The sequence below is a fragment of the Scatophagus argus genome, chromosome 8 (genome assembly GCF_020382885.2).
Source record: "Scatophagus argus isolate fScaArg1 chromosome 8, fScaArg1.pri, whole genome shotgun sequence".
In the NCBI taxonomy this organism is placed as follows: domain Eukaryota; kingdom Metazoa; phylum Chordata; class Actinopteri; family Scatophagidae; genus Scatophagus; species Scatophagus argus.
The window spans coordinates 3,012,295-3,037,391 of record NC_058500.1 but is presented as its reverse complement, the minus strand read 5'-3'; the positions used below and the strand labels follow the sequence as shown (position 1 = coordinate 3,037,391).

Sequence of the window (25,097 nt, the reverse complement as noted above, 5' to 3'; positions counted from 1 at the left end):
CCCCCACATTAAAACCATATGCAAACTCCAGGCATGTTTTTTTTTTCACCAATCACAGCAGAGGTGGAGCCATAAAGTCCTACTCCTCCAAAACTAGGTCATCAGTGTGAAAAACGAGCCTGCTTTTAATTTTTTTTCGTTCCAGGCTTTTTCCACTCGAGAACATGTGTGCACGCATGTGAGTTGGTCGCCTGTCCTCCGTGTCTTTATGTGGACACAACCTTTTACTCTTTGATGTCAAGGTCCTCAACCCCACATGCGTGATAAAACTGCAAAACACACACACACACACACACATACATGTAGATGCACATAACAGCCCACGCATGCATTTCCACACAGACAAAAGCCCACATGTGCAAACCAGATTTGCTTATGTGTTCTCACGCAAAGCACATTCATTCTCCATCATGTAATGTGCCGCAGAGAGTGTATATAGTCAAAGTTGGGTTAACTATGCAAAAACTCACTTCCAGTACAAATGTTATTTTTGGATGACTGTGGCATATTTGAGAGTTCAGAAATGTAGTTTAAGTTTGCAAAACAGAAGAGGAAAAAAAACCTCCTTTCTGCTACATGTTATATGTGCATATCTGGACAAACAATTTTAACTTACAGAATACATTTGTTTTTAGGGGGAGTGCAATGTTAACAATGACAGGAAACTTTGAATCAACAGCTCCATCGACAGTGAATGGGGTATTTAAAGTACGATAATTTAAAAATACGATAATACTTTATATGTCCTTTCCATTCTTATTTGCTTCTCATCCCTTGAATTAAGTTATGACCAACATACTGTATGTCCTGACCGGGTCATTCTGCAGCTGAAATATACTGCTCTCTGGTGGACAATATGTGACACATCTTTTTATCGTTACTGAGCTGGCATACTGTATACAGATACACTATATAGACAAAAGTACTGGGACACCTGACCATCACACCAACAGGGACTTTAATGACGTCTCATTCTAAACACACAGACAGCTTTGCAGCTCTAACAGCTTCCACTCTTCTGTGAAGGGTTTCCACAACATGTTGGAGTGTTTCTGTGGGAATTTGTGCCCATTCATGCAGTAGAGCATTTGTGAGGTCACACACTGATGTTGGACCAAAAGGCCTGGCTCACAATCTCCGTCCAGTTCATCCCAAAGGTGTTGGATGGGGTTGAGGTCAGGGCTCTGTGTGGGCCAGTCAAGTTCTTCCACACCAAACTCATCCAACCATGTCTTTATGGCGCTTTGCTTTGTGCACTGGGGCACAGTCATGCTGGAATAGAAAAAGGCCTTCAACAAACTGTTGCCACAAAGTTGGAAGCATAGCATTGTCCAAAATGTCTTGGTATGCTGAAGCATTAAGATTTCCCTTCACTGGAAGTCAGGGGCTGAGCCCAAACCCTGAGGAACAGCTCCATACCACACCTGAATTGAATGATAAAGAGATGTGTCCCAGTACTTTTGTCCATATAGTGTATGTCTGACTGGGACATTCTGCAGTTGAAATATACTGCTCTCTAGTGGACAAAATGTGAAACATCTTTTTATTGTTATTGAGCTGACATGTACAGATATCTTTAAGATGGTGTAAAATTTGGCTGACAGTATAACCTTTATGATGCACCTCCCCACTGAAACTGTGAATATTTTGTTAGCTGTTGCTGCTGTATGAACATCAGCAGTCTAAAGTCCTCATGTTGTTTTTGTCTCGCTGCAAAGTGAAATTTATAAGCAGAGAGGAAAGAAGAGGTGGGGGCTGTTGGGAGGTAAAAACACTATAAAGGAAGGTCAGCCATTTTCTGTGTGAAGGGCGAAGGGGTGATGTGTGTTAGGCATGCCTCAGATGTCTTTTCCCAACACAGGAATTTCATACATGTGTGGAGGACAGGACACACCACCGTCCTGATTATGAGGCCGTTGGATTCTCATCATGCCTGCACAGGAAGCTGAAAATCACTTCTCTTCTTCATCGTCAAATTTCTGTCCATGTTGTACACCACGTGTCATTTTGTTTAAGGAATAAACCTTACTGAAAAGAGAAGGAACAAAAGATGCTAATGATGACTCCGTCCTCTTCAAATGTCCCAGTCAGCCATGAAAGTGTTGCTGTGTCCTGAATCCACTCAACAGCCTAAAGCCAATGTCTGATTGACAAAGCTGGTGACAGTGCGCCGGTTTGCACACCTCCGGGATCCCTCAGACCAAACTGAATGGAATGCAGCCAATAGCCATCATAGGGGGCAAAGTGATTTATTCTCTGCCAGGCTTATGAAAACATTGCCGCATGCTCTCTTATCTGCCTCTGTGTGAATGTAACCCAAGTGACCAAGCAGACTAAATATAACAGTGAAGACTGGAACTGCAGGATGCATACTTATGTAAGTATGTAGGAAGGCTAGCAGGTATGTGGAATGACAGAGACGGTCAGAGGTCGCTGTCTGCACTGAAATATCCTGATATACACTATACTGACACTAATGTGAGCCTTTCTAAGCTAAGAGACTGCTCTTTGTTGACGCTCCCTTATAGCTGAAGGCCGTATACTCCTCATGTATTCATCTCTGCAGTGCTTATTTTTGCACTGTGTATTTCATGTCATATTGTTAATAATTACTGGTATTTCCCGTTAATGTGATTTGGCTATCCAGAATCTGTGTGTAGAGATTAATATGCACCAGTCCGACTGGGACACCAAATCTCCGGAAGATCCTACGTGCTAAACCTGGCTGTTTTGATAACCGTGAGGTTTGTGTCTTAAAAAGCTGCTTAAGGGGGAGGTTTGGTCATGAGTTTTTCTTTTTTAGTAATTTGATCTTGACACACCTTTAAGACTGACGTCAATGCGTTTGAGGCCGTAATTTATATGTTTAATCTGTAAATAAAAAAAAAGAGCTGTAAAAACAACAGTGTTATCAGCTAAATGTCTTTAAAGAATGAAAGTGTCTGTTTTACTATCGTATCCAGTGAGTTTGTATTAATATTACTGTGTGTCTGTTGCACTTTACTGCAGTAGATCATTTCAGCTACTTTATACAGCACACTGTTGGCTGCAATGCATTGTATTCTATGAGATCATCATATGTTTGTAGTGTGGCTGTCATGTGACGATGCAGCTTCCAGCTAACCCAAGAAGATTTTTGAGGATTTATTTAGTGTAAGGATTAGGAGACAATGCTAGCAGCCAACATGGAAAAAAAAAGACACAAGGACGACAGAAGGGGGCCCTCCTACACAGGAGTACAACCCTGCTGAGGGTCTACAACAGGGTATGAGTCAGTGTTAAAATGCTGGGTTCCTAATAAAACACAACGTACCCATACAATAAACAAATTATCGTGGGAGAGAAAATAATATGTGGTTTTGTTTTCTACAGCTGAGGGGAAAACATTAAGTGTTGCTAAGACCACCCACTCACACATACAGATGCAACAGTGAAGGCAGCCCCTTCAAGGTTCTCGACCTCGTGTAACTTAAGACCCACTTTGGATTCAGAGGAACATTCAGAAGAAAACATTCACAACATAAACACACAATAAAGGATAAACTTGGAACACCTGCTCAAGTCCATCTAATTTAAAAGTCAATACAGCCTACACTGACTGTTCGAGGTGCTGTGAAAGGTCCATGTGGATGCAGATCTTTAAATCAGAGAAAGTAAAGCATTTAGTCGAGTGGCGTGTGCACACATGCAGATTCAGATGAGTTTCAGGCCGATGTGCATATGTTACTCAGCCCCTGAGTTTGTTCACATCTGCACAGGAAAAAACTGGCTTGGATGGGAAGTAAATTATTTATGTTCTGTGATGGTTGTGGAGTTTTATCCTCAGTCAGGAGGGTTGGGAGCTAAAGTCAAAAAACATTCCAGGCTAAAGGCTGTATGTCGAACATTATGTGAAAACTCATGAATGAGGATGATTATGGTGCAACTGAAAACAGTAAAAACTGATGCTTAGTCCAAGGTTTTCAAAGTGTGTTAGCGTTAAGTGGGTAATGTTAGCTTGTTAGCTTGTTAACTTGTTAGCTAGTTAGTTTGTACCTGAGGACAGGACTCGACACGCAGTTTGAAAACCACTGTGAGGTAGAGTAACGCTGACCTAGCCAACATGATTGAGGAACATATTTTGAGCTAATTTAAATTTAAATTCTGGGAGGGTAAAAAAATAGCATTAGCCCATTGTGGTACTGCTATGTAATGTTGCTCTTCAACGCTGAATAAACTTTAAATTGCATTTGCATTTCATTTTACACTGCACACAATTTGGCGGTCAGTTATTTTATAACCTTTTTAGCAACTGGATGAATATATGACACTAGTGACTGTCAGGCAGTGCTCTTTAAAATCATTCTTTGTAATGTTAATAACCCCCAGGCATGGAATTTATGTTCACTACATGTGCTGTTGTGGCCCCTGAAGGTTCTTTCTTAAAGTCACAGCAGTGTGAGTCTCTGACAAACTACCTGTCGCTGCTCAGGTGAGTATGAGCCACAATGAAAGACAAAAGAAGCAAGTGTGTGACAAGGAATCAAGCATTTGCAAGACCAATCATCGTTAAGCACTTTGTGTGTCGAGACAAGACGGTGAGTCAGTATGGTTCACCTGAGCTGTACCTGTCTTACAGCCTGGTGGGACCACCTGTTTGCGGTCTGCTCCCTCCTTTCAGGTTTATCTATGTTTAAAAACACTGTAAAATGACTAGAAGAAGAAAATGACATCTGCTGTTTTCACATCTTTCAGCTAGTTTTATCCTCGACGAGTAAAGTCTGTACTCCCCTCTAAGTCATACCCAGGCTGAAGATGTTACAACACTGACTGAGCATTACAAAAGTCTTTGAGCTCCTGAACATGTTTACCTTCTCGCCATCTAAACTGTGATTTTCTCCGTGTTGTTTGGGATATTGTTTGATTAAATGACAGGCTGATTGTATTTTTCTGTTTGAACATGTCGTGTGTATCCTCTGGCAGGAGATGAACGCTGAAACCGGTTTCTGTGCTTGAGAAGATGACCGCATGCTTATGGTTTGGTAAGAGAAGACTCATCCTTCCTCTTTCCTAATGACGCTGTGAGTCACGGCCCGGACGCTCGTCTGTGCTGATGACTGTGTCCCTGATCGAACTGTGACATTTCTGTATTTATCTTCATCTTTAAAAACCTGCTGGTCCATGCAGAAACTTCCAGCTTCGGTTGACAGCTTAAGTTGCACTAAGAAAGGTGAGTCGAGGATTTGAACTGGACTGTGATACTGACAGCACAGATGGAACTGATCATTATTTCCATGATTGATTTATCCACAAATTATTTCATGTGAGAAAACACAACACAGTTTCCCAGAGCCCAATGTGATCTTCATGCGTCATGTGTTGTCCAGCAGCCCACAGTTTTCAAAGATATTCAGTGTATTTACGTACATGAGGAACAAATCCACTCATGAAATTTAACCTCTGCGCCGTCCACTGTCATATGCTCAAGTGCTTATGTTTGAAAAAGAAAGAGAAAGAAAACTCCTCCAAACTTTCCAGCACAGCAGCTAAAACAATCAAGGTGAAATAGAAACTTACTTTTGTTTTTAGTTGGAAATTGTCGGGAATTTTCTGAGGTGAGATGAGGAAGCCCAGCAAACTGATGGAGGTGATGGAGCTGAAAGCCTTTAGGGATACCACAGAGCTGGAGGCTAACGATCCCAGAGGGCGTCATTGTTCCCCCCCTCGAACATGGTGGGAAAGTGAAGAACACAGGCAGAATATGTTTAATGATGATGATGATGATGGAAGTGAAACAATCAGCAACTGTTTGTTCATTCATTTAAATAACTTTTCAAGTAAAACTGTCAAACAGGTGACAGTTTTTGCTTCTCTATGTGACAACTTACAGCTTAATTTCTCTTCTCTTAAGTTGAATATTTTAGTGTTTTGAACTGTTGGTCAGAAAAGATGAGATACATGAAGATGTCACTTTGGACGGCAGGATGTCGTGCTTTCAGCATTTTCTGATGATTTATGCATTAAGATCCATTAACTCAGTCAATTAATGGAGAAAATAATCAACAAATTACAAATGAAAATAGATTAGACCGGCGAAACACGTCGCGTCAGATGCATTTTCATCTGCAGTGGTTGCTGTTTAACGATGAAATTCAGGTGCCAAAATGTACTTTACAAAAGGGTTTTATAAGTGACCCTTGGTAAAATCTGTAAAAGTTGTAAAGTGTGAAATTGAAACTATTTTCTAAAGATAACACGAGGCTTAAGCAGTCTGGAGTTTGTCCAATAAAAGTTTCTTCCAAAGTTGCTGTGTTTTTAGGACAACATTTCCTCTTAGCCAGATGAAGAAGAAGGACAATCTGTGCCAAAAACAACTCGAGTTTGGCTGATGCTCATTTGATCTGTGCAGGTCAGACTGCTGAAATCTCGTTTTAGTTTCTGAAAAACCAGATCTTTTAACGATTACAGTTTAGGTGAAGATTCCTCTTTTATAAACAAAACTATCTCATCTTTAATTACATCTTTCTCTCTTTAACCCGCCCACACCTTCTTCTTCTTCTTCTTCTCCTCCTCCTCCTTTCAGCCAAGATTGTGAATGAGTCACATCCTCTGAAGTCTTGACCTTGTGAGAAAAGTAAGCAGTCAGCAGTCTGCAGTTCACTCAGCTTCCAGGAATCCGGCGTGGGATTCCCCACACCCCTCTCCTCCCCCTCTCCTCCCCCTCTGTCCCTGCTGTTCGTCTGCCATGCTGTTCAACACTGGGCCCTACAGGCTGCTTGTCTCACATACCTTCAGGTTCACGCTGGGCCCTGCTGATTGGACAGCGGGACAGAGAGCTCATACCTGCCAGGTGGAGGTGAAGGCTGCTTCACGATTGGCTGACAGGAATTAAATGGAAGCCCTGGGGCTCCTCCTACTTCCCGGTCTGCTCAAAAGCACAGGAGGCAGCAGCTGAGGAGTGAAAAGAGCAGGAAATAGAGCAGCAGCAGCAGCAGCAGCAGACGACATCTGAAACACACCAACGTCAGGGACTGAATCGGCTCGCACACTCACGGGTAGGTGGTTCTTGTTTTGTACAAATGACAGGTTTAGTTTGGGTGGAGAAACTGAGCTTCTTTACAGTGTGTTACTCCAAACTTTGAAATCAAGCATCCGAGTGGTCTTTTCATCTTCAACATTTATAATCAGGCACCTGAGGCACCTCGTCGGCTTCTCCTGATGTCGGGGAAGCTTGTTGATACCGTGACACAGGACTGTAAAACCTGGCTTTGCATGGCCTGCACCAGTTTTACATGCTGCTTTGTTTGTAATCTAAACCTTGTGACAGTGAAGATGTGAATCGAAGTCTGGAGAGAGTCTCCGTTTGTTCTTTGTTTGACAGTTGTGAGATGCGAGTTTGGAATAACTGATGGATGTTTTTAGTCATTTGTCAAGCAAAATGTGAGGATGTGCTGCTTTTCTCTGTTTAACAGCTCTGTAAACTGAATATCTTTGGGTTTTGGACTTTTTATTGCATAAAACAAGACAATCGAAGACCTTCAGGAAATTTTGATGGGCATTTTCAGTCTTCTTGACATGTTATATGCTCATTTGTCAGCATCCTACAGTGTGTGTGATGATCATGTAAGCCATTTTTTTTGTCTTCTTACATGACAGAATTTGCTGATCCTGGACTCTAATAGATTTGGGGTATTTTTCAGTATTTTTTTTAATATATGTATTTTTAGGCCAAAAGATGAATCACTCATGAAAATAATCAGCAGATCCATCAATGCTGAAAAGGTACAAATACTGTATCAAACTGCCAGTTGTGAATCTCACTTTGACCATCTCAGTGCACTTAACACAAAAGTGCTGTAGAATTTAACAAGTTCGAACTCGGCAACGTCCAACAATACATCCACCTGCTGAGTGACGTCGAGCCGATGAGTCGGGACCCTGGAGGCTCTTGTCGTCACGTCACCAACTGGCTCATCGACCTCATTGTTAAATTCACCCGGAGCGTGTAACTCACAGATGACAGTTATTTGCTGTAAGCTGACGGCGGCGCTGCATGCGTCTGCTTGTCCTCGGCCTCGAGGCTGTGAAGTTGCAGAAGAGGCGAGCAGGTAGAGGCTTGTGTGTGTTGTAAGAGTGTTTTTTTGGGGTTTTTTTTTTTTTTTTTGTGATGCAGGCCTATCAGTTGTCTTGTGTGCTGGTACTCGCCCTGGAGGCTCAGTTAGAGCAGAGTCACACAGGGAACAGATGGTCAATGGCTGTGTGACGCGCTCTATTGACTTTCTGGCCCACTCAGTCGGGGAGCCAGTCCATCCTGCAGTGGTGACACAAAGTCAAATGTGTAGTCTGCCTTAAAACGTATTGATTTCTGGGTGAGGTTTTGTACTGATAGACCAGTCTGCCTGACATGTCTGATGTGAAGCCTGTTTAGTGAAGAAGACAACAGTGTGGCATTTATTTAGCAGCGTGAGAAGGGCGTAATAGAAATTTAAATCTACAGGAAAGGTTTTTCTTCTCAAGGTTAAATCAACCAGCTGAATTTTATTTGCATTTCTGCTTTCGTTTGTCTCAACAGCCTCCTTCTCTCCACATCCTGTCCTGTCTCTGATATTCGACTGGTGTTCCTGGCAAGCTGACAAGACCGATTGATCTCTCAGACGTGCAGCAAAGATGGCCTCCGTCGCTCCGTTCAGCCGCAGGCAGTGGGCGTCCCAGTCGCTGAGGGTCACCGCCAAGGAGCTGTCCATCGTCTCCACCCGGGGTAAAAACAACGCCATCGCAGAGCGCTTCTCCAAGTAAGTCTGAGCTCGGTGTGTCTCTGTGCCTCTGGTTTCCACCATGACTTTAATAATTCACCAACAGCCACTCAGCAGATAAGCCTTTCGTGTTAACCTGTCGGCTCACCCTGTCGTCTCCTCTGCGCTTCATCAGAAATGAGATCATGAGTCTTCATCAGAAAACCTTCTCCCAGCTCCTTTGACTTTCGTTTTGCTCTTTTCTGTGATTATCACCCCATCAGCCCCAGCCGGTTATTCCAGATGTGCTTGTGGCGTATGCAGTTCAGACTTTACTGTGGTGACTATGGAAGTGCACCACCGACCAGTGCTTCCCCTCTTTTACCTGCTCAACACAACATATCAAGTTACTCATTTGTGAATGGAGAAGGTGGTTCTGCGTTAGGAGGTTTAATCTCTGTACTTCCTCCATGTGGCCACTAGGAGTTAGTGCTGCTCTGCTTGTGGGCAGTGTGTGTTAGGCTTCCGGGGTGTAAGAAATGGTCTTTCATAATGAATAATTTTTCGGAACAGGAGCTCACTGAGACTTTTGTCACAGATCTGGAGAAGACAATCTCGCAACATGCAAACATTAAACGGAAGAGAAATTTCTCTCCGTGTCTCTTTAAACTCTTCCTTTAAGCAGTCCGAGCAGCAACTGTCATATCGAACATGATGAATCCATTGGGACCCACTGATCTAAAGCTGAGGAACAGCAAGTCATTGATCTTAAGCTGGAGTCATCTTTAATTCACAAGTGGTCTTGCTTTTGGCAACCAATAATGTGAATTTCCAGTCTATTCTTCTTCTAATCCCAGTGTCTACATACGTACACATTTCTAAGCTGAGCTAAGAATGATTTAATAAAAATTCTTCTTAAAAACTACTTTCTCCCTCCTCTGACAGACACAAACGAGTTGATGTAACTGCATGCTTGTCAATATCCACTCATCATCAACCACTTCCTGCCAGATCCTAAAGCCACAGGCTCACAAAAGGAAGAAGAAAAGTATAGCAGTTTCTGAGTGTGTGCAGGCATCTTATGTATTTTGTACCAAAAATGTAGATTTTTTTTTACTTTTTTACTAAAGGTTTACCATATTCTACAAACTCTCTTATTAAAAGCTAAATTGGAGCGTAAAATCCGTAAATAAACTGTCCTCTGAACTGGAGTCCATCCGGCGTCTTCACGTGAGGCCCAGCAGAAACACTCCCAGTTAGGAACAGAGAGACAAAACCCGACAACAGAGTCTGGATAGAAGCTGAGATGGACAGAAGACTGGATCCGCTCTTCACTTCCTGTGTCCTCTGTGTGACCTGACGTGGGCTGAAGATCTTCCATCCAGATTTACTGGAAAACATGAAATCATCCAATGTTTTTGAAGAGGAGCAGGAATATTCCATATTAACTCCCTGGGTGTGGACCAGCTGCTCCTGCTTCTTACTTTGTCACAGTATGTGATGGTGGTTTGACCCTCAATTTTACTGTCTGTCCCCCAATTTGTCCCCACCAGGTACCAGATGGCAGCAGAGGAAGGCAATGCAGAGAAGAAGAAAGCGGTGGGTACCACACTCAGTATGAAACATGTCCGGTATCCACACACACAGAAGTATTCATGTCCTTTACACAAGTAAAAGTATCAGTAATGAAATACTTCATCAAAAGTAACAGTAAAATGTACTTAAGATATTAAATTGAATTTTTTCTTTTTTGTTCGTGCAAGAAAATAAAGGTACCTGACTTGTGGGTCTCCACGGTAACTTCACTGCATTAGCGGATTTTCATCGTTGTGTCTTCAAAATGTATTCAGTGTGTTACTGCAGCTGGTTGAGGAGCTCCACCTGCCCAGACGTTACCTGATGAGATGTTTTGTCTCAGGGCTGTGTGGGAAAACACACACACACACACACACACACACACACACAGGACTTGGCTGCTCATCAATCAGGGTCATCATCACAGGGTTTGGTGACTTCGTTTAAATCCCAGCATGTCTTCACAGAGATTCAGGGTGATGCCAGTGTGGGAATGCAGTGCCAGACCTGCAGTCTTTATAATAATGTGATCAAATCCTTCATGTAAAATCAAAGCAACCGTAGCTGTCAGATAAAAGTAGTGGAGTAAAAAGTAGAAATCTCGCTTGTACTTCTGCACAGTACTTCTCCTTCCTTTCATGCTGTACAGACCCTGCTGGTCCACTCGTTATTGTTACATCTTTAATGAGTTGAAGGAGACCAGTCGGGGTTAAGAGCTTTTTAGCCTTGTGGGTGCGTTCAGTGTGTTGTGATCGTTCAGTTGATGTTTCAGTGTGCTGGAGACTTTGTTTGCCAGTGGGAGTTTAACATTTTTCTGCTGTTTTAGTAGAGCTGAATGCTGTGTTGGATGGGATTTTCTGTTATGTTGTGCTCCTTCAGTCCACCACTTTGGTCCCGACTGAAATGTCTCAACAACTGCTCGATGAATTGCCTTGAAATTTTGCTCAGACTTTCATGGTCCCCAGATGATGAATCTTATAGTGATCCTCGGGCCTTTCCTGTCGCACCAGCGTGAGGTGGCACCTTTGACTAAAATATCTTAACTGTTGGATGCACTGCCGAGAAACTTGTATAACGTCACTCTGATGAATCTCTGCAAACGGATATCCGTTTGAAGGCAGATAAATCTCTAAAAAGCTAAATCATCATCAGACGATAGCCGACTCCGCTTCTTTCACTCTCCATGTGATCTGCTTACCTGCATGCAACCAAAGCCCGCTCACCTGTGATTGGTCAACGCCACTCCACACACACACACACACATATTTCTGTTCATAGACAGAGTATTTCCCAGTCTTTTGGGGTTTTTCTTTCCAAGGCTTTTCTTTGTTGTCCCTCCTGTCAATATATGATTGATCTGTAGCCTTTTTTTTCTGGCATCCAGCAGACGGGAGATGAGAGTGGAGACGGCCTATCAGGAGATTAGTTTATCCAGGCTTTGTCTTTGGGAAAAGTTCAGGCTTCCAGCACTCTCTCTCTCTCTCTTTCCCTCTTTACTGGACTTATTTTCCCTCGTTCGCTCACTGATGGTCTCTGTTTCTGATTTTCTGTCCCTCCCCCGCCCCTCACCCCTCACCCCCCTCTTCACTCCCTCTGCGTTTCCTTCCCTCTGTGTTGTAGGGGGTGGGCTACTTAACTTCATGCTGCTCTGATCACTTCTCAAGACTCACACATCTGGGACAGCTCGAAGCATTTCCAGCCGGCCGTTGGACACACTCCACACACTTTAACACACACACACACACGAACGCCAACTGGACGGTCGGGTCTTCAGCCTCTTTTCTCAGGTTTTTAACTCACTGCTTTGGAAGTTTTTCCCCCAAGTCTTTCCTGCTGTGTTGCTTTCTGTTGTGTATCCAGCAGATCCAGGTTCAGTTGTGCATGCTGAGCAGCTCTTTGTCTTGTTGTGCTGTGGGTTGTGTTTCCTCGCTTCACAGTCTTTTCTCCATCTCTTGTAGCTGAAGGTGTTTGCTAGCATGAATGCTGACATGTAGTTTAGCCTGAGAGTGTGTGTGTGTGTGGACAGTGTTGTATTTTTTACCTTCATTCAGCAGTTGGAGGATCAGTTGGTGGCGAGAGTCCAGCACTGGTGGAATTCACTGAGTAAACTAAAAACAGATTTGGAGAGCAGCTAGCATCCCTCAGTGTTTGTCTTTAGAAATAGTGAATCATGTTCATATTTTGTGTGTGTGTGTGTAGTTTGCACAGTAAGCGTCAGACTTCAGCTGTGAAGTCAGTTAAGAATGAGTCGATTGACAGGAAATCAATCAGCAGCTGTTTCAGTGCAGCATGTGAAAGACAAAACACATATGGAGTTTGAGAAGCTCGACTCGAGTTTCAGGGATTTTGTAAAAGATGTTTTTCACTTTTTTTTCTGGCATTTCTCTGACAAAATAATCAATTAACCGTTTTTCATTCTTACTTCAATGTCTTATTTAGTCATTAATTCAAAAATGAACTTCCACAAAATGTCAGTTAAAGGTCTCTTTGTCTTGTAGATCCACAACCTTCTGGCTTAAACGCTTAGTTGTGCTTGTTTTTGTGAGTGACAAACAATTAATTGGCAACTATTGAGGTAACTGATCCTTAGTTTGATCACTTTGGAAACTAAAATGACAAATGTTTTATGGTTCTCTAATTTGATGTTTTGTCTTAACATGATAGTTATTTCAAGGATTCAAGGATTCAAGGAGCTTTGTCATTTCACACATTAAAAACGAGATGGAACGAAATTAGTTTTCCTGGTATAAGCCCAATAACCTACATATCTTCAGGCTTTTTAATTTAAAAGGAGCAATTTCAAGATGCAGATGACAATTTTCTGCTCTTTCCTGACATTTTATAAACAAACGACATGATTAATTGAGAAAATATCAGCAGATTTATTGACAATGAAATAATTTGTCAATAAATCTGCTGAGTTCTAGTCCTGCATCTGATCTGGGGCCAACTGCACATGCAAATGTTTGTAGAATGAATTTAAACAAGTGGAATTGTTAAATTGTTTGATTTATCTGAAATTCTACGACATTTTCACCGTGTGTGCATTTATTTTTTAGGTCTTAAACCCACCTTAAATCAGTCAGGGGTCCTTGTCTTGTGGATCTACAGCATGATGAGTGTAGAGCTGAAACAATTAGTTAATTAGTCAGTTGGCTGATAAATATAAAATAAATAAACTACTTGGGGCTGATGGTTCTGATTAACACTTTGTTGGTGTTGGCTTTCATGAGACAATTTAATCAATAGTGATGATTTCCGGCCTCATCGTTTAACCAAGCCGGGACCTCTTATTCAAATGCATTTTGGGACTCAGCTTGTCATAAATAACAGCCGAGTGTTTACTTTCTTCTGCAGGTTGTGGAGCCTCTACCCTCCACAGTGCGCAGCGGGAATCTGAGTGTTTTAAAGAAACGCTGGGAACAACAACAACAGACCCAATCGACAGGCCCCAAACCTGCACCCACAACACAGATCAACAACCAGTCCGACTGCCCGAAAACCACCACCTCTCGAGACCTGGACACTGAGCCGGAGACGCAGGCTCCCTCTGAGACCGGCTGCTACCAGCTGACTCGACCCGAGGATCTGACCGACATGGAGACGAAACCCAGCCCAGAACCGGAGGGGCAGGAGGGAGCCGCGGCAGCAGCTGAAGTTCCTGACTCCGAGAAGCCCAGCGTTCCTCTCAACAGCCTCAAGATGATGTTTGAGAAGGGGGAGAACCTGACCAACAAGGCAAGTCATGTCAGCATCTCGTCATGTGTCCACAGGGTCATTAGAGCCCATCAGGTGTTTTCTCTTCCACGTCTTTGGGGCCAAAAGGCTGAGTTAGCGGTCTGAAATGAAACTGAAGACCGTTTCAGATTCTTCAGACAGAAAAACTCACAAGTAGCTTCGGTTGTTTAAGTAAAAAGTCTGCTTGTTCTGAAAGAGGTCACATCCCTCCAGAGCCGTCATGCTGCGAGTCACATGGTGCTGCCTCACTCGTTCATCCTTCACCCCAACACACACACACACACACTCAGCTGACTGACTTGCACATCCTTTTGGACAAGCATCATTGACTGGAGTTCATTGGCCCCGGGCAGCTGATTGTTTTCGTTCAGCATAAAAGTGGAGGCATTTAATGTCCAGTCATGCATTTGCTCGAGGCGTGTAAAATGTAAAGTGCTCACAGCCGAAGTGTGACACGCTAACAACGGCCACGCTGTGTTTCCTCAACACAGAGCAGCTATTTATGACAGGAAGAGAACATTACAAAACAATATGAAGCTTAAGCTACACTATAAATAATTGATCAGAAAAATGGCAGCATGGTCTTTAAAGCTGCTATAATCTAGACTTTAATATGAACACTGCATCACATGACTTCATGTGTCTGAAAGGGCTCACTTGTACTGATGAGCACTTTTTAAAAAAATAAAATAAAATAAAATAAAAAATCCCCATTTAACTCTGCTGCTCCCTTCAGCTCAGTGGAACTTTTTTGCATCTACTAACTCATTGTTCTGGTCGCAATGTTTAGACTTTAGACTTTTAGCCCCCAAAGGTGGCCAGAAAAATCAGTTATTGCAGGTTGGAGCTGTTGGTTAAAGGTTTTGACTGTGGCAAATTAAGTATGCATGGTTTTTCTCTTTTTATGCAGAACTAGAATGCTGCAGGGTAGGACAAGTCTGGTGATGTTCTGTATTTGTGTTATTGGCAACAAATACAATGGAGAGACCAAAAAAACAACAACGAGTGAGTTCGTGTCTCAATACTTGCCCAGTTCCCTACCCTGTTGCTTTCAGCACCAAACCTATTGGTTTCTCTCAAAATTTCAAGTTTAAGTCGGATATTTTCCAAGCCGGGTTTCTTTGAATGCCTCCTTCTGTTTCTTTGAGAATCTGCCTGAGTGGACGTTATGAGCGGCAGGTACGAACAGCCTCATTAGAGAAGTTCAGTGAGCCGCTTCACTGCCGAGCCAATTCCCCAGGCAAACTGCCACTCCTTAACAATTTCTGCTCGTCTATTCCTGTAAATCTTGTGAGCAAGAGCGAGTCTTCCAGGCAAACAGACCCAAACGCTATCCGTCACCAGTCATGCAAAATGCAAAATGCTCATGAATTAACATGTTGAGTTTTGTTTATTTGTTCTGTACCAAAACCCAAGTGTAAAAATATTAAATTGAGGTTTTGCTAATTCATCATGTGCTAAGCTTTATATTTACTGTGCAGCTAATACACCTTCAGATGACGACTTATGTGGGACATGTCACCCTTAGCAACAGTCACTGATGTGTTTTTAATAGAATCAAGTTTGAGCTGTCAATAAGATATCAGGCTCTGAATGAACAGGTATCTCGGCTGCCTTCACATTGTACGAAATTTGCACTTCGCGACGCAGGGAGTCATGCAGAGGCAAAGCACAACGAACGAACACGTCGTCATCTTTAACCTTAATGTTTCTTACATTCTTCTGCTGCAAAAACAAACCAGAATTTCTCTGGAACAACCTGAGGAGGTTTGCTGTTGCTGAGCTGCCGCTGAGCTTGGGATCACATCCCCCCGTCGCTGTGCACGCCTATGTACGTAAAGAGCTACCTTTAGCTGCGGCTTTAGCTAGCTTGTAATCTGTATGTCTGTTCACAAACCTGGTAGCTCCATCAGACTTTCCATTTTGCATTATTTTTCTAATCCCATCACTCTCTTCCTTCCCTGCTCCCTTTTGGCTAACTTCTCGTCAAACCCCTTTATTATTTGTAGGATTTGGTTTTGGTCTTTTTTTCATACGACTTGTTGTGAATAAGATAAACACAAACCAGCACCAGACTTATTCTTTGTCCCTGTGATGTTTTTATGTTGAGATTTGATGAGATCCAGTATCAACAATTGAGTGGCGCTTGGCAAAAGAGCGAGTCTTAACCAGAAAACACAAAAAAAAAAAAAAAGGTTCTGTTATAACAAAGACTTTGTTTTTTTTCCTCGCTCTTAACTCAACGCTGACCTCCTGTGTGGGCTGTGTGAGATCAAGGAGAGCAGCAGGGAGTTGGAGGGATCTGGAGAGACTTTTACTGCATGTTGCATAGCTGACTTACCAAAGGAGGGATTGTTTTAGAGAAATCCTGGAACAGCACTCCAGGATCTGTACAATTCTGAAGACACAGAATCCAGAGGCCTTTACAATGGCGTCCACTGTAGGGCTGAGGCCGGGCCTTCTGCTCCTCCTTTTGTTGAGCTCCTCTTCACAGGGTGGATGATGTCATGGTGCAGGCTGGTGGGCTCATGACTGCAGACAGCTGATCTGCACTCTGCTCCTCTTCAGACCATCTCCCCTCGGGCCGTCAGAGCTCTCCTCCTCCCCTCCCCGCCTCATCAATCATCCCTGTTGTCCACTTCTCTGCTCTCTTCAGCCCTCCGTCCTTCTCATCTGCTTTCCCTCTCAACCCCTCCTTCCTTTTCCACACATCATCAAAGACCTCCACCTCCACACTCTGCATAGGAGGGGCTCCATCTAGACTGAAATATCTCAACAACTGCTTACTTGGTTTCAATTAAATTTTCTTCAGACATGCATGCACCCTGGAGCATGAATCCTAAAGACTTTTGCTGATCTCCTGACTTTTCCTCTAGCGCCACCAAAAGGTTTCTATTTGTTGTCCTGGGTGAAATTAAACCCTTGGATGGATTACCAGGAAATTTGGTTCAGTCATTCGCATCCCCGTCAGGATGAACGCACGCTAAGACGCTGAACCAACTCAGCCATCACATTAATATGTTGACGTTCTTACAGTGACAAAGCTATTTTAGCCTGTAGCTCAAAGCCCCGCTGTGCAGCCTCACAGGGCTGCGAGCATGGCGGCAGACTCCCCCAGCCCATAAATAACCCCCACCCTCTCCATCCACCCCCCTCCTGGCTGGGTGAAGCGTGCAGTCATGAGCCACTCTGAAATTAATTGACCCTCACTGTGCCTGCAAACCAAGCCCTCCCTCCCACACACACACACTCACACACACTCCCACACACTCGGCCCCAGCTCGGCCCCACCTATCCCCCCCGTCCCTGCTTTACTCCCACCCCCTGCACCAGCTGCTCCTCCACCACCACCCTCCTGTCTCTGCCTAATGACTCCACCCCATATGCCTGCCACCCCATTCTGAGGCTGGGGGGACAGCAACAAAAAAACAAATGCAAATACACAGATGGGTGAGGGAGTAACGGCACGGCACACTTTGCCTCCCTTCCTGTCATCATCCCCACCTCCATCCGGCCGCACCCCCTGTTGAACAGCCTCCTTTGGAACACCTGCTCCATGTCGCCTGTCCTTTTCCCACCCAGCCTAATGTTCCCTCCTCCTCCTCCTCCTTCCTCTAAACCATCTCCAGAGGCCCTACCCCACATCTCCCTTGTCATAAGCCAGATTGGGCTGCTCTGCTCAGTCTGTGCGTCTCCCCTCCAGAGCTCACTGCTGGATTCATTCTGAACTCCCTCCGAACTGGCTTCACCTTCCGGTCTCTCCGCCGACTCCTTTTCTCCGCTCGCCTGCACAAGAGGTAGCTATGAAGTTTCATTCAGACGTTCACATGGTGCTCCTTGTTTTCTTTGTTTAGCCCCTGAACGGGCTCCCGGCTTCACTGCTCGGCCACACACCGTCTACTTTTACTTTGTTCTGTTTTTGTTGACGTCTGTTTGATTCACTGAAGCTGAAAGAGGTCTTTCATTAAAGTGCCTGCAATGAGAGCGGCTTCTCAAGGCCCACTTCACGGGCTAACTTTATCAGTGGCTCCTTTCATCTGTGTCGGGTCACTTTCAGGGGTGTTACTGTGTGACACGGGTCGGGTGTATTACCTTATTTAAAGGGCTTCTAACTTGTGCTGTATGTACCGTCGTCTCCCGTCTTTGCTTTGTTTTGGTTGGCCTTAAGGTAAGAGGAGGGTTTTGTCTTTGTGTGTGTGTGTGTGTGTGTGGTGAGTTCAGGGACAGGGTGGAGTCATGAGAGGAATTGTCAGTCTGAATGAGAGCTTTAATAGTATCAGGATTAGTGGCAGATTCTTTGTCTGGCCCACTGATCAAGCCTCCTGAGACCCAGCCTGGCCTCGTATGGCCCGGCTGCTTGTTTACACCCCTTCCTCATGTACACACACACACACCAGTCTCAGACACCCCCTCCCCTTCAAAGCTGCAACTCCGGTTCCTAGGAAGATAATCCCCCCCCTCAGGGATATATGATGATGATGATGAAGGTTTCTTTTGTTGGGCTTTTTCTCTGTTCTCCAACGCCAGACACAAGCCCACTTCCACTCTGAGTGCAGAGTCAGACTCGCTGTGTGTATGTGGTCATACATGTGTGTGTTATTAATGAGTGACTAACTCAACACTGGCTCAGACTTGAATTTGGCAAAGACTTGCGCTCAGGTGAACTCATCTGTGATAGTCTGGCTCATCATCCTCTCCTGACAAGAGTGAAAGTTTAGCACAGGGCTGCAAGACTTAGAAAGATTAAAGCTGTTTTTCTGATATTTTCATATCAGTTTTTATGACTGATCAAATGACTGCACGTCTATGAAAGCTCTCACTTGTACGTTAATCCACAGTGAAACAGCACAGTCCTGCGTAGTTCCCCTCAGCCTGCCGAACTGTTTTAGCCTCTTTGAGCTCATTTTTTGTTTTTTGTTTTTTTTCCCCAGGTTTTGGTTGACTCTCAATACGTTTGTGTTTGGCCACGGTCCACTGTACACTATGTGAGCAACACCAAACAGTGTGAAATGTTGGCGACCAGCTGAACGTAGAACAAAACAGCTTACGAGACGGGTATTTTTCTCAGGTTGGTGGAGACACTTTGGTCAGACAGAGCAAAACCATAAAGATGGACGACATGAGAGCCCCTCAAAAGTGAAGCCAAAACATCTGGATGGCCCCCTGGTGGTCAGCTGCAGTACAGCATCTTTACGTATGCCAATGACCAAAACCAACGATACTTTAGTCCATCTTTCTGTATTTTTCCCCTGTGGCTCAGCTCCAACCTCGCTGGTTCCTGATGACAACACGTCTTTAAGAGTGGGTCACAAAAAGGGCAAAATGATTTTCTGAAACAGCCGGTGAAGAGTTTAGCTAACATTATCAGACAGGAGGAAATTCTGCATTTGTTGGGGACTATTTTCAGCGGCAGATTAATACACTTTGGTGTTCGACTGAGTTTTTCTGGCAGCAGAACAGTGCGCAGGTCCTCAAATTTCTTTCTTTTCCATCTTCTTCTCCAGTGGCAACTGATGAGTACAAACTTGTCCGAACCACACATGTTTGTTTTTCAGTATGCACCTCAATTTCTGCTGCGTGTTCTCTTGCGAAACCTGCTGAAGTTAGTCAGTCAGGGCGCAGCTTCATCAGGCGTGTGAGCCAGAAAACGACCTGAATCCACAGCACGCACAGAAGGAGCAGTACATGTAAATCACCTGAGTGATCAGCGTTGGGCCGAAGACGTGGGCCAGTCCTCTGCGGCTCTTACAGGCCAAAAGCTAAACGTGTAGAAGCTTCACAGTCTGACCTGTTGTGTAATCTGTACTTTAATTGACCGGAGGAGACTGGAGAGTCGAGACTTGTCAACTGACGTGACTTCACCAGATCCACCAGAAGTGTAGAAGCGTTTTTGTTATTTTTTATTTTAAATAACAAAAGCTCCTGCGATGTTGGAGGGGTGACGGCGACACAATTGATTGTTTCTTTAGTGTCTGACACACATCAGATTTCTGAGGCCAAGTTTTAAGAGGAGATCCTGGCTGAATGGATTCTCGGGTGTTTAAAAGGAAGACGAGACGTTTTAGTGTGAAGCCACAACACAGAAATGATCAGTTAGTTTTGTTTTGGCTGGCGGCTGAGGACAGACGGGGTGTCTGTCTGAGGCTCCGTCTCTCTGAGCTCATAAGGGGATTAAAGTGGTTTGGACTGGACGACCACACACACACACGCACACACACACACACACACACACACACACACACACACACACACACACACACACAGACTTTATCTGTGATTCTCTCCCGTCTTTGCATCTCGCTCGTCTCTCCGCACTTTGATGTTCCTGATTGACTTCCAGCCTGTTTGCTCTCCTGGTTGAAACATGTGACCATCAGATGGCCAAGTGAGTGTGTGTTTTCATGTTAAGCAGAACACACTGAGGCTGGTGTGTGTGTGTGTGTGTGTGTGTTTTGAATTGTTTTATTTCCTGCATGTCTGACAGTCGCTATGTTTGTTTTGTTGCAGGTGTCCAGAGAGCAGACAAGTAGAGGACACAACAGTAACGCTGCCAACATGGACCAGCTGCTGGGAGGTACACAGTCTTTCTTTTACACATTTACTAGAGGGATGAAAGGAAATATCTTAAATTAACCATTATAACCATGTTAATGTTGCTATGAATCAGACATCGGCAGTTTGCGCTTGTCATGTCAGCTTCTATATGTCAGTTTCAATGATATTTACTTGTAGTTGAATAAATAAAGTTGCAGTTTGGAGTGATGTTCGTGTCCACCTGGTGAATGCAGTATTCACTGCGGGTCTCCACCAGCTCCTGAGGGAAATGTCCCTTTAGTAAGGAAATGTTCACCAGCTAGTCTTGAAAGCCTCATTCAGACAGTCGGATGTTGTGGTGACGAGCGCAGGGCCGTGCAGCAGTGGGAGAGTGACTGGGTGGAGTCACCGTTTGGTCAGTAAACTCCACTTGATTAGCGTCCAGTTCGTAATCAGCTTGACCAACAACACCGTTGACCAGCTGGTCTGATTGCTGGTGTATGTGATTGGCCAACGCAGCGTGATGTGAGGTTACGTTTCTCCAAAAGCTGACCCTGTTCGAAATTTTTGCGCCGCAGCCTAAACGCACCACCCACACTCAAAATGACTGGGATTACTGGTGTTTTTGCCGTGACGCCTGATTGGGTGTGAAAGAGGCCTGACCGAGTCTGGCTGCTGTTTGAGCAGGTAGAGCGCAGAGGCTTTGGTCACTGACAACAGCTGCCTGGAAACAAGAGTAAACCAGTCACAGCGCTCTGTGGTTTCACTGCTACGAAAGACCCCCCCTTTCAAATTGCAGTCCTACTTTCCTTTGAAAAACAAACGTGCTGTCCAGCCTTCCTCCTGATGGATGACATCCTGCTCAGAAGTGACTAAGTCACCCACTGCTGGAGAACCCCTGTGATCAGCAGACAGGAAGAGACAAACCTCTGCTTCCCCTCCACGCTGCACATGACTCCTGACCTCGTGTTCCTGTCCACAGCCTGCATGACCAACCAGCACATTCTGCACTCCGTCTGAACTCGGATGGGTGGAAAAACAGGATCCGTGATCCTCATCGGGGTCGGCCGTCGTGTGATGCCGAACTCACAGAACGCTCTCAACAATAAACGGCCTGTAAGGGAAAAATGCCGATGAGCGCGTTCTGCATGCGTAGATTTGAAAGCTGCATCAAACATTTAAAGAAAAAAGAAAAAAACAAAACATCTCCGACAAACCTCAACTGTGATGTGCTTCCACATGCAGGCTCAGCTGTGCTAATGAAGATCTGTGGTGGAGGTTTAATTTTGACATTTTGTGTGTGTTTGTGTTGTACCAGATGGAAGTCTTGCAGAGTCCACTCCTCTCCGGGACAGGATGGCCCTCTACCAAGCAGCCATCTCCAAGCAGGAAGTCCCTCCCTCCTCAGTCAGTGTGAGTCTTCACCCTCCAAGACAACATATTTCATTCCAGCAGTTTTCTCCTGACACGTGGCCTCCAGTTTGACCAGTGCTAAACGCTAAACCGCTTTAACTGCCAATATCCGACTTTGCCATCGCAACTGAGACTTCTTTAGCGTTACGCCACTTCTCTGCCTGGCACTGAAGCCTCCGAGGTGACGTCTTTGTCCTGCAGTCAAATCCAATCACCCAAACTAACTCTGGAGCGAAGACGGCCAGGAGGCATCTCATCGCGGTGACATCCGCAAATAAACAGGCCACAGGCAGCTGAGACTGTCAGTGATGATGATGATGATGATGATGATGGGTTAATTATCACTGAACTTCCTGTTTTGTTTCTCGTCCGTCCATCAGAGTGATCAGCTGGACAGTTTCAGTGGGAAGCAGCAGAAGGAGAACGTCCCTCCCTGCACTCTGGACATGGTGAGGACAAAACTGCTTATTCATGTTTTCTCTTGTAAACTCGATATTCCACGTGATGGGTGTTTGTTTGTCAAGCCCGTAGCCACGTAGGAATATGTGACAGTTTAGTAGAAACGTCCTTCGTCCTTCACGTCCTCTCTTCTTCTGTCACAGAGTCCAGACTCCGAGCCAAACAGCAGGAAAGTTTTCACCTCCGAGAGCAACGGTAATTTACTTTTCCACATCTTCATATGACTCTAGACAAAAGGAATTTTCCCCTCTAATGAGAACTTGGCCGTCATTAGAGTGGATGCTTGGGTGTAGGTAATGGAAAACACCTGAAGCAGATTATTCTAAATCCATTTTAAAAGAGTTTTTACAGTTACAGAAATCTTCAGTTTGTAAACTCTATCGTTTAGTTTGTGGTTTGTTTCTGTAAACATGGAAACGGCTCCATCTAGTGTTCAGAGCACGTCACAACCTGTTCTCAAACTGGTCTCTTTGTGATCCCACAGGCTCTGCTGCCAGCAGCCCTGCATCCTCCAATCAGAGGGAGTCTTCTCAGCCCAAGACCTCCAAGGTGAGTCCCCACAGAAACACAGAAGGTGCCCAGTAATGCTGACGTGCGAGTTCATGAGTTTTACTGTGTGTGCGCAGAGCTTCCGCCTGCCCGTCAGGGAGACCTGTGTGTCGTGCACAAAGACTGTCTATCCTCTGGAGAGGCTGGTGGCCAACCAGCACGTCTACCACAGCTCCTGCTTCCGCTGCTCACACTGCAACACCAAACTCAGGTGAGGACGACACAAAATGTAAACATTATGTTTTAAAACACTGGAGGTTCCATCTAAAGAGGGTAAAAGTAAACTGAGGATCACTTGTGTCTCTGACGCAACTTGTTTGAAACAAGTTCAGAATAAGCATGTATTTACAAAAATCAGTTGATGAGGTAAGACATTAAATACAGTCTTCAATCATTGCTCACCTTGTTATAGGATTTTAATTACATCTTCATTTCTCTTCCCCTACTGGCCAGCTTGGCAAACTACGCCTCCCTGCACAACAGCGTCTACTGCAAGCCGCACTTCTGCCAGCTCTTCAAGGCCAAAGGCAACTACGACGAGGGCTTCGGCCACCGGCCCCACAAAGAGCTGTGGGAGAGCAAAGGGGAGAGTGGTGAGAACTCGCCTCAGACCAAGCCCAAGACCCAGAGCCCAGTCCCGGGCTCAGACATGGACAGCCCCACTGTGGAGGACTCCCCGCTGGCTAAAGTCAATGTGCTGACAGCCACTATGGAGGCTCTGGGACAGGGATCATCAGAGAAGGCTGACAGACCCGCTGAGACCCGCAGGCTAAAGATCTCCTGGCCGCCACGAGCAGAGCTGGAGGACACGACCAGTCGTGGCGGAGGCCAAGCCATCACAGATGGGGGCTCTGCCAGCAAGCCCATCAGGCCCAAGTGGCCCCCAGAGGAGGACTCCCCCTTCTCAGCCCCTGAAGAGGCCAGAGAGACGGCCTGCCTGCGCCGGAGCTCCTCCCTGAAGGAGCGCAGCTTGCCCTTCACACTGGCAGAACCAGCCAGCAGCTCTCCTGCTCCTGAGGCCAGAAAACCGAGTCCGCCTCCTCCTGCGGACGACCGAGAGCTCAGTCCCGAACCCTCCAGCATGGAGCTGCAGCATGGTGGCCAGTCGTCAGACAGCCAGACACCCACTGAGGACAGCTGCGTGGACGTTCACACCAGCTCGGGAGAGGAGGAACAGGAAGGGGAGATGAAGGGTGAAATCATGTCAGACCATCAGCTCACCAAAGAGGAGGACGACACTCCGGATGTACAGGAGGAGGAGGAGGAGGAGGAGGAGGAGAAGATGGAGGAGGAAGATGTAGGTGTGCTGGAGAAGGAGACGCCAACAGACATCTCGTCTGCTGAAGGAGAGGTGGAGGCCAGCCGGTCGTCTCAGGATGTGGGCTTCTGGGACAGCGAGGAGGTGGATGATAAGGAGGAGGAGCAGCAACAGGAGGAGCAGGTGCTGTCTGTGGAGGAAATGATCAAACGAAACCGATACTACGAGGAGGAGGAAGAGGAGGAGGAGGAGGATGTATAGACTGACTGATATACAACGGACACTTTAGAAGACTTCTTGCCATTAACTCTCTTTTAGCTGTTTTCTTCTTCGTAGCAGAGTTGCTGCAGTGTGAACTCTTTGTGCCTCTTCGAACACTTTTTGAAACTTCTGAAGCCATTCCCACGAGACCTTTGTACAAGACGTTTGGAGAACGTGTCGCTCTGACATCAAATGGCAGGAAATGAATATTTTTTTGAACAGGAATGTCTGAAGACTTTCGTAATTTTCTATCAGTTACATGTTTCCTCTTACAGCTAATGTAGCTCTCGTCACCGGAGTCACGTTTAGTAAGAAGAGACGAGATGTGCTGACGGAGTTTAAGAAGGCGAAGGCCAGCGCTTTGTTCTGTCACTGTTATTCCAAAATAATGGCTTTGCTTAGTTTTCAACAGTTTCTGTCACTTTTCTTTTCAGTTGCCATTCTGTATGTATCTTCAACTAAAAAAAAAAAAAAGACTTTTGTTCCTTTGTTTTATATATAATAACTGGAAAATGTTGTTTTTTTAAATCAGGGGACCAAATATCTTAGATTGCTACTGTTTAAATAAATTGTTATATACAAAACATTTTGTACATTTT

General features: G+C 44.9%; 1 protein-coding gene and 1 long non-coding RNA gene across 3 annotated transcripts; one reads left to right on the top strand and one right to left on the bottom strand.

Moving 5' to 3' along the window:
- The first annotated feature begins 6,874 nt into the window (after nucleotides 1–6,874).
- Nucleotides 6,875–25,082, top strand: lima1a (LIM domain and actin binding 1a). Of its 2 annotated transcripts, XM_046397871.1 has the most exons (11): nucleotides 6,875–7,034; nucleotides 8,552–8,771; nucleotides 10,265–10,310; nucleotides 13,644–14,024; nucleotides 20,532–20,598; nucleotides 21,877–21,971; nucleotides 22,352–22,420; nucleotides 22,574–22,625; nucleotides 22,915–22,979; nucleotides 23,057–23,190; nucleotides 23,433–25,082. In XM_046397871.1, the coding sequence occupies exons 2-11, from the start codon at nucleotides 8,647–8,649 to the stop codon at nucleotides 24,496–24,498; spliced, it is 2,100 nt and encodes a 699-aa protein (XP_046253827.1). In that variant the 5' UTR covers nucleotides 6,875–7,034; nucleotides 8,552–8,646; the 3' UTR covers nucleotides 24,499–25,082. The 2 variants fall into 2 exon arrangements, with proteins under 2 accessions (XP_046253827.1, XP_046253828.1); XM_046397872.1 differs by lacking the exons at nucleotides 6,875–7,034; nucleotides 8,552–8,771; nucleotides 10,265–10,310 and adding an exon at nucleotides 11,924–12,073.
- On the bottom strand, nucleotides 9,979–10,944 carry LOC124063825. Its single transcript, XR_006844159.1, has 2 exons — nucleotides 10,488–10,944; nucleotides 9,979–10,239 (listed from the first exon to the last, which is right to left on the bottom strand). It is a non-coding gene; the product is annotated as an uncharacterized LOC124063825 (long non-coding RNA).
- Nucleotides 25,083–25,097: the final 15 nt, after the last annotated feature.

Excerpts from the sequence above, each read along its gene's own strand:
- lima1a (XM_046397871.1), top strand. The coding sequence starts at position 8,647 with ATGGCCTCCGTCGCTCCGTTCAGCCGCAGGCAGTGGGCGTCCCAGTCG. Across the intron at positions 14,025-20,531 it reads GGGAGAACCTGACCAACAAG|GTGTCCAGAGAGCAGACAAG; the intron begins GCAAGTCATGTC and ends GTTTTGTTGCAG. Across the intron at positions 22,626-22,914 it reads TTTCACCTCCGAGAGCAACG|GCTCTGCTGCCAGCAGCCCT; the intron begins GTAATTTACTTT and ends GTGATCCCACAG.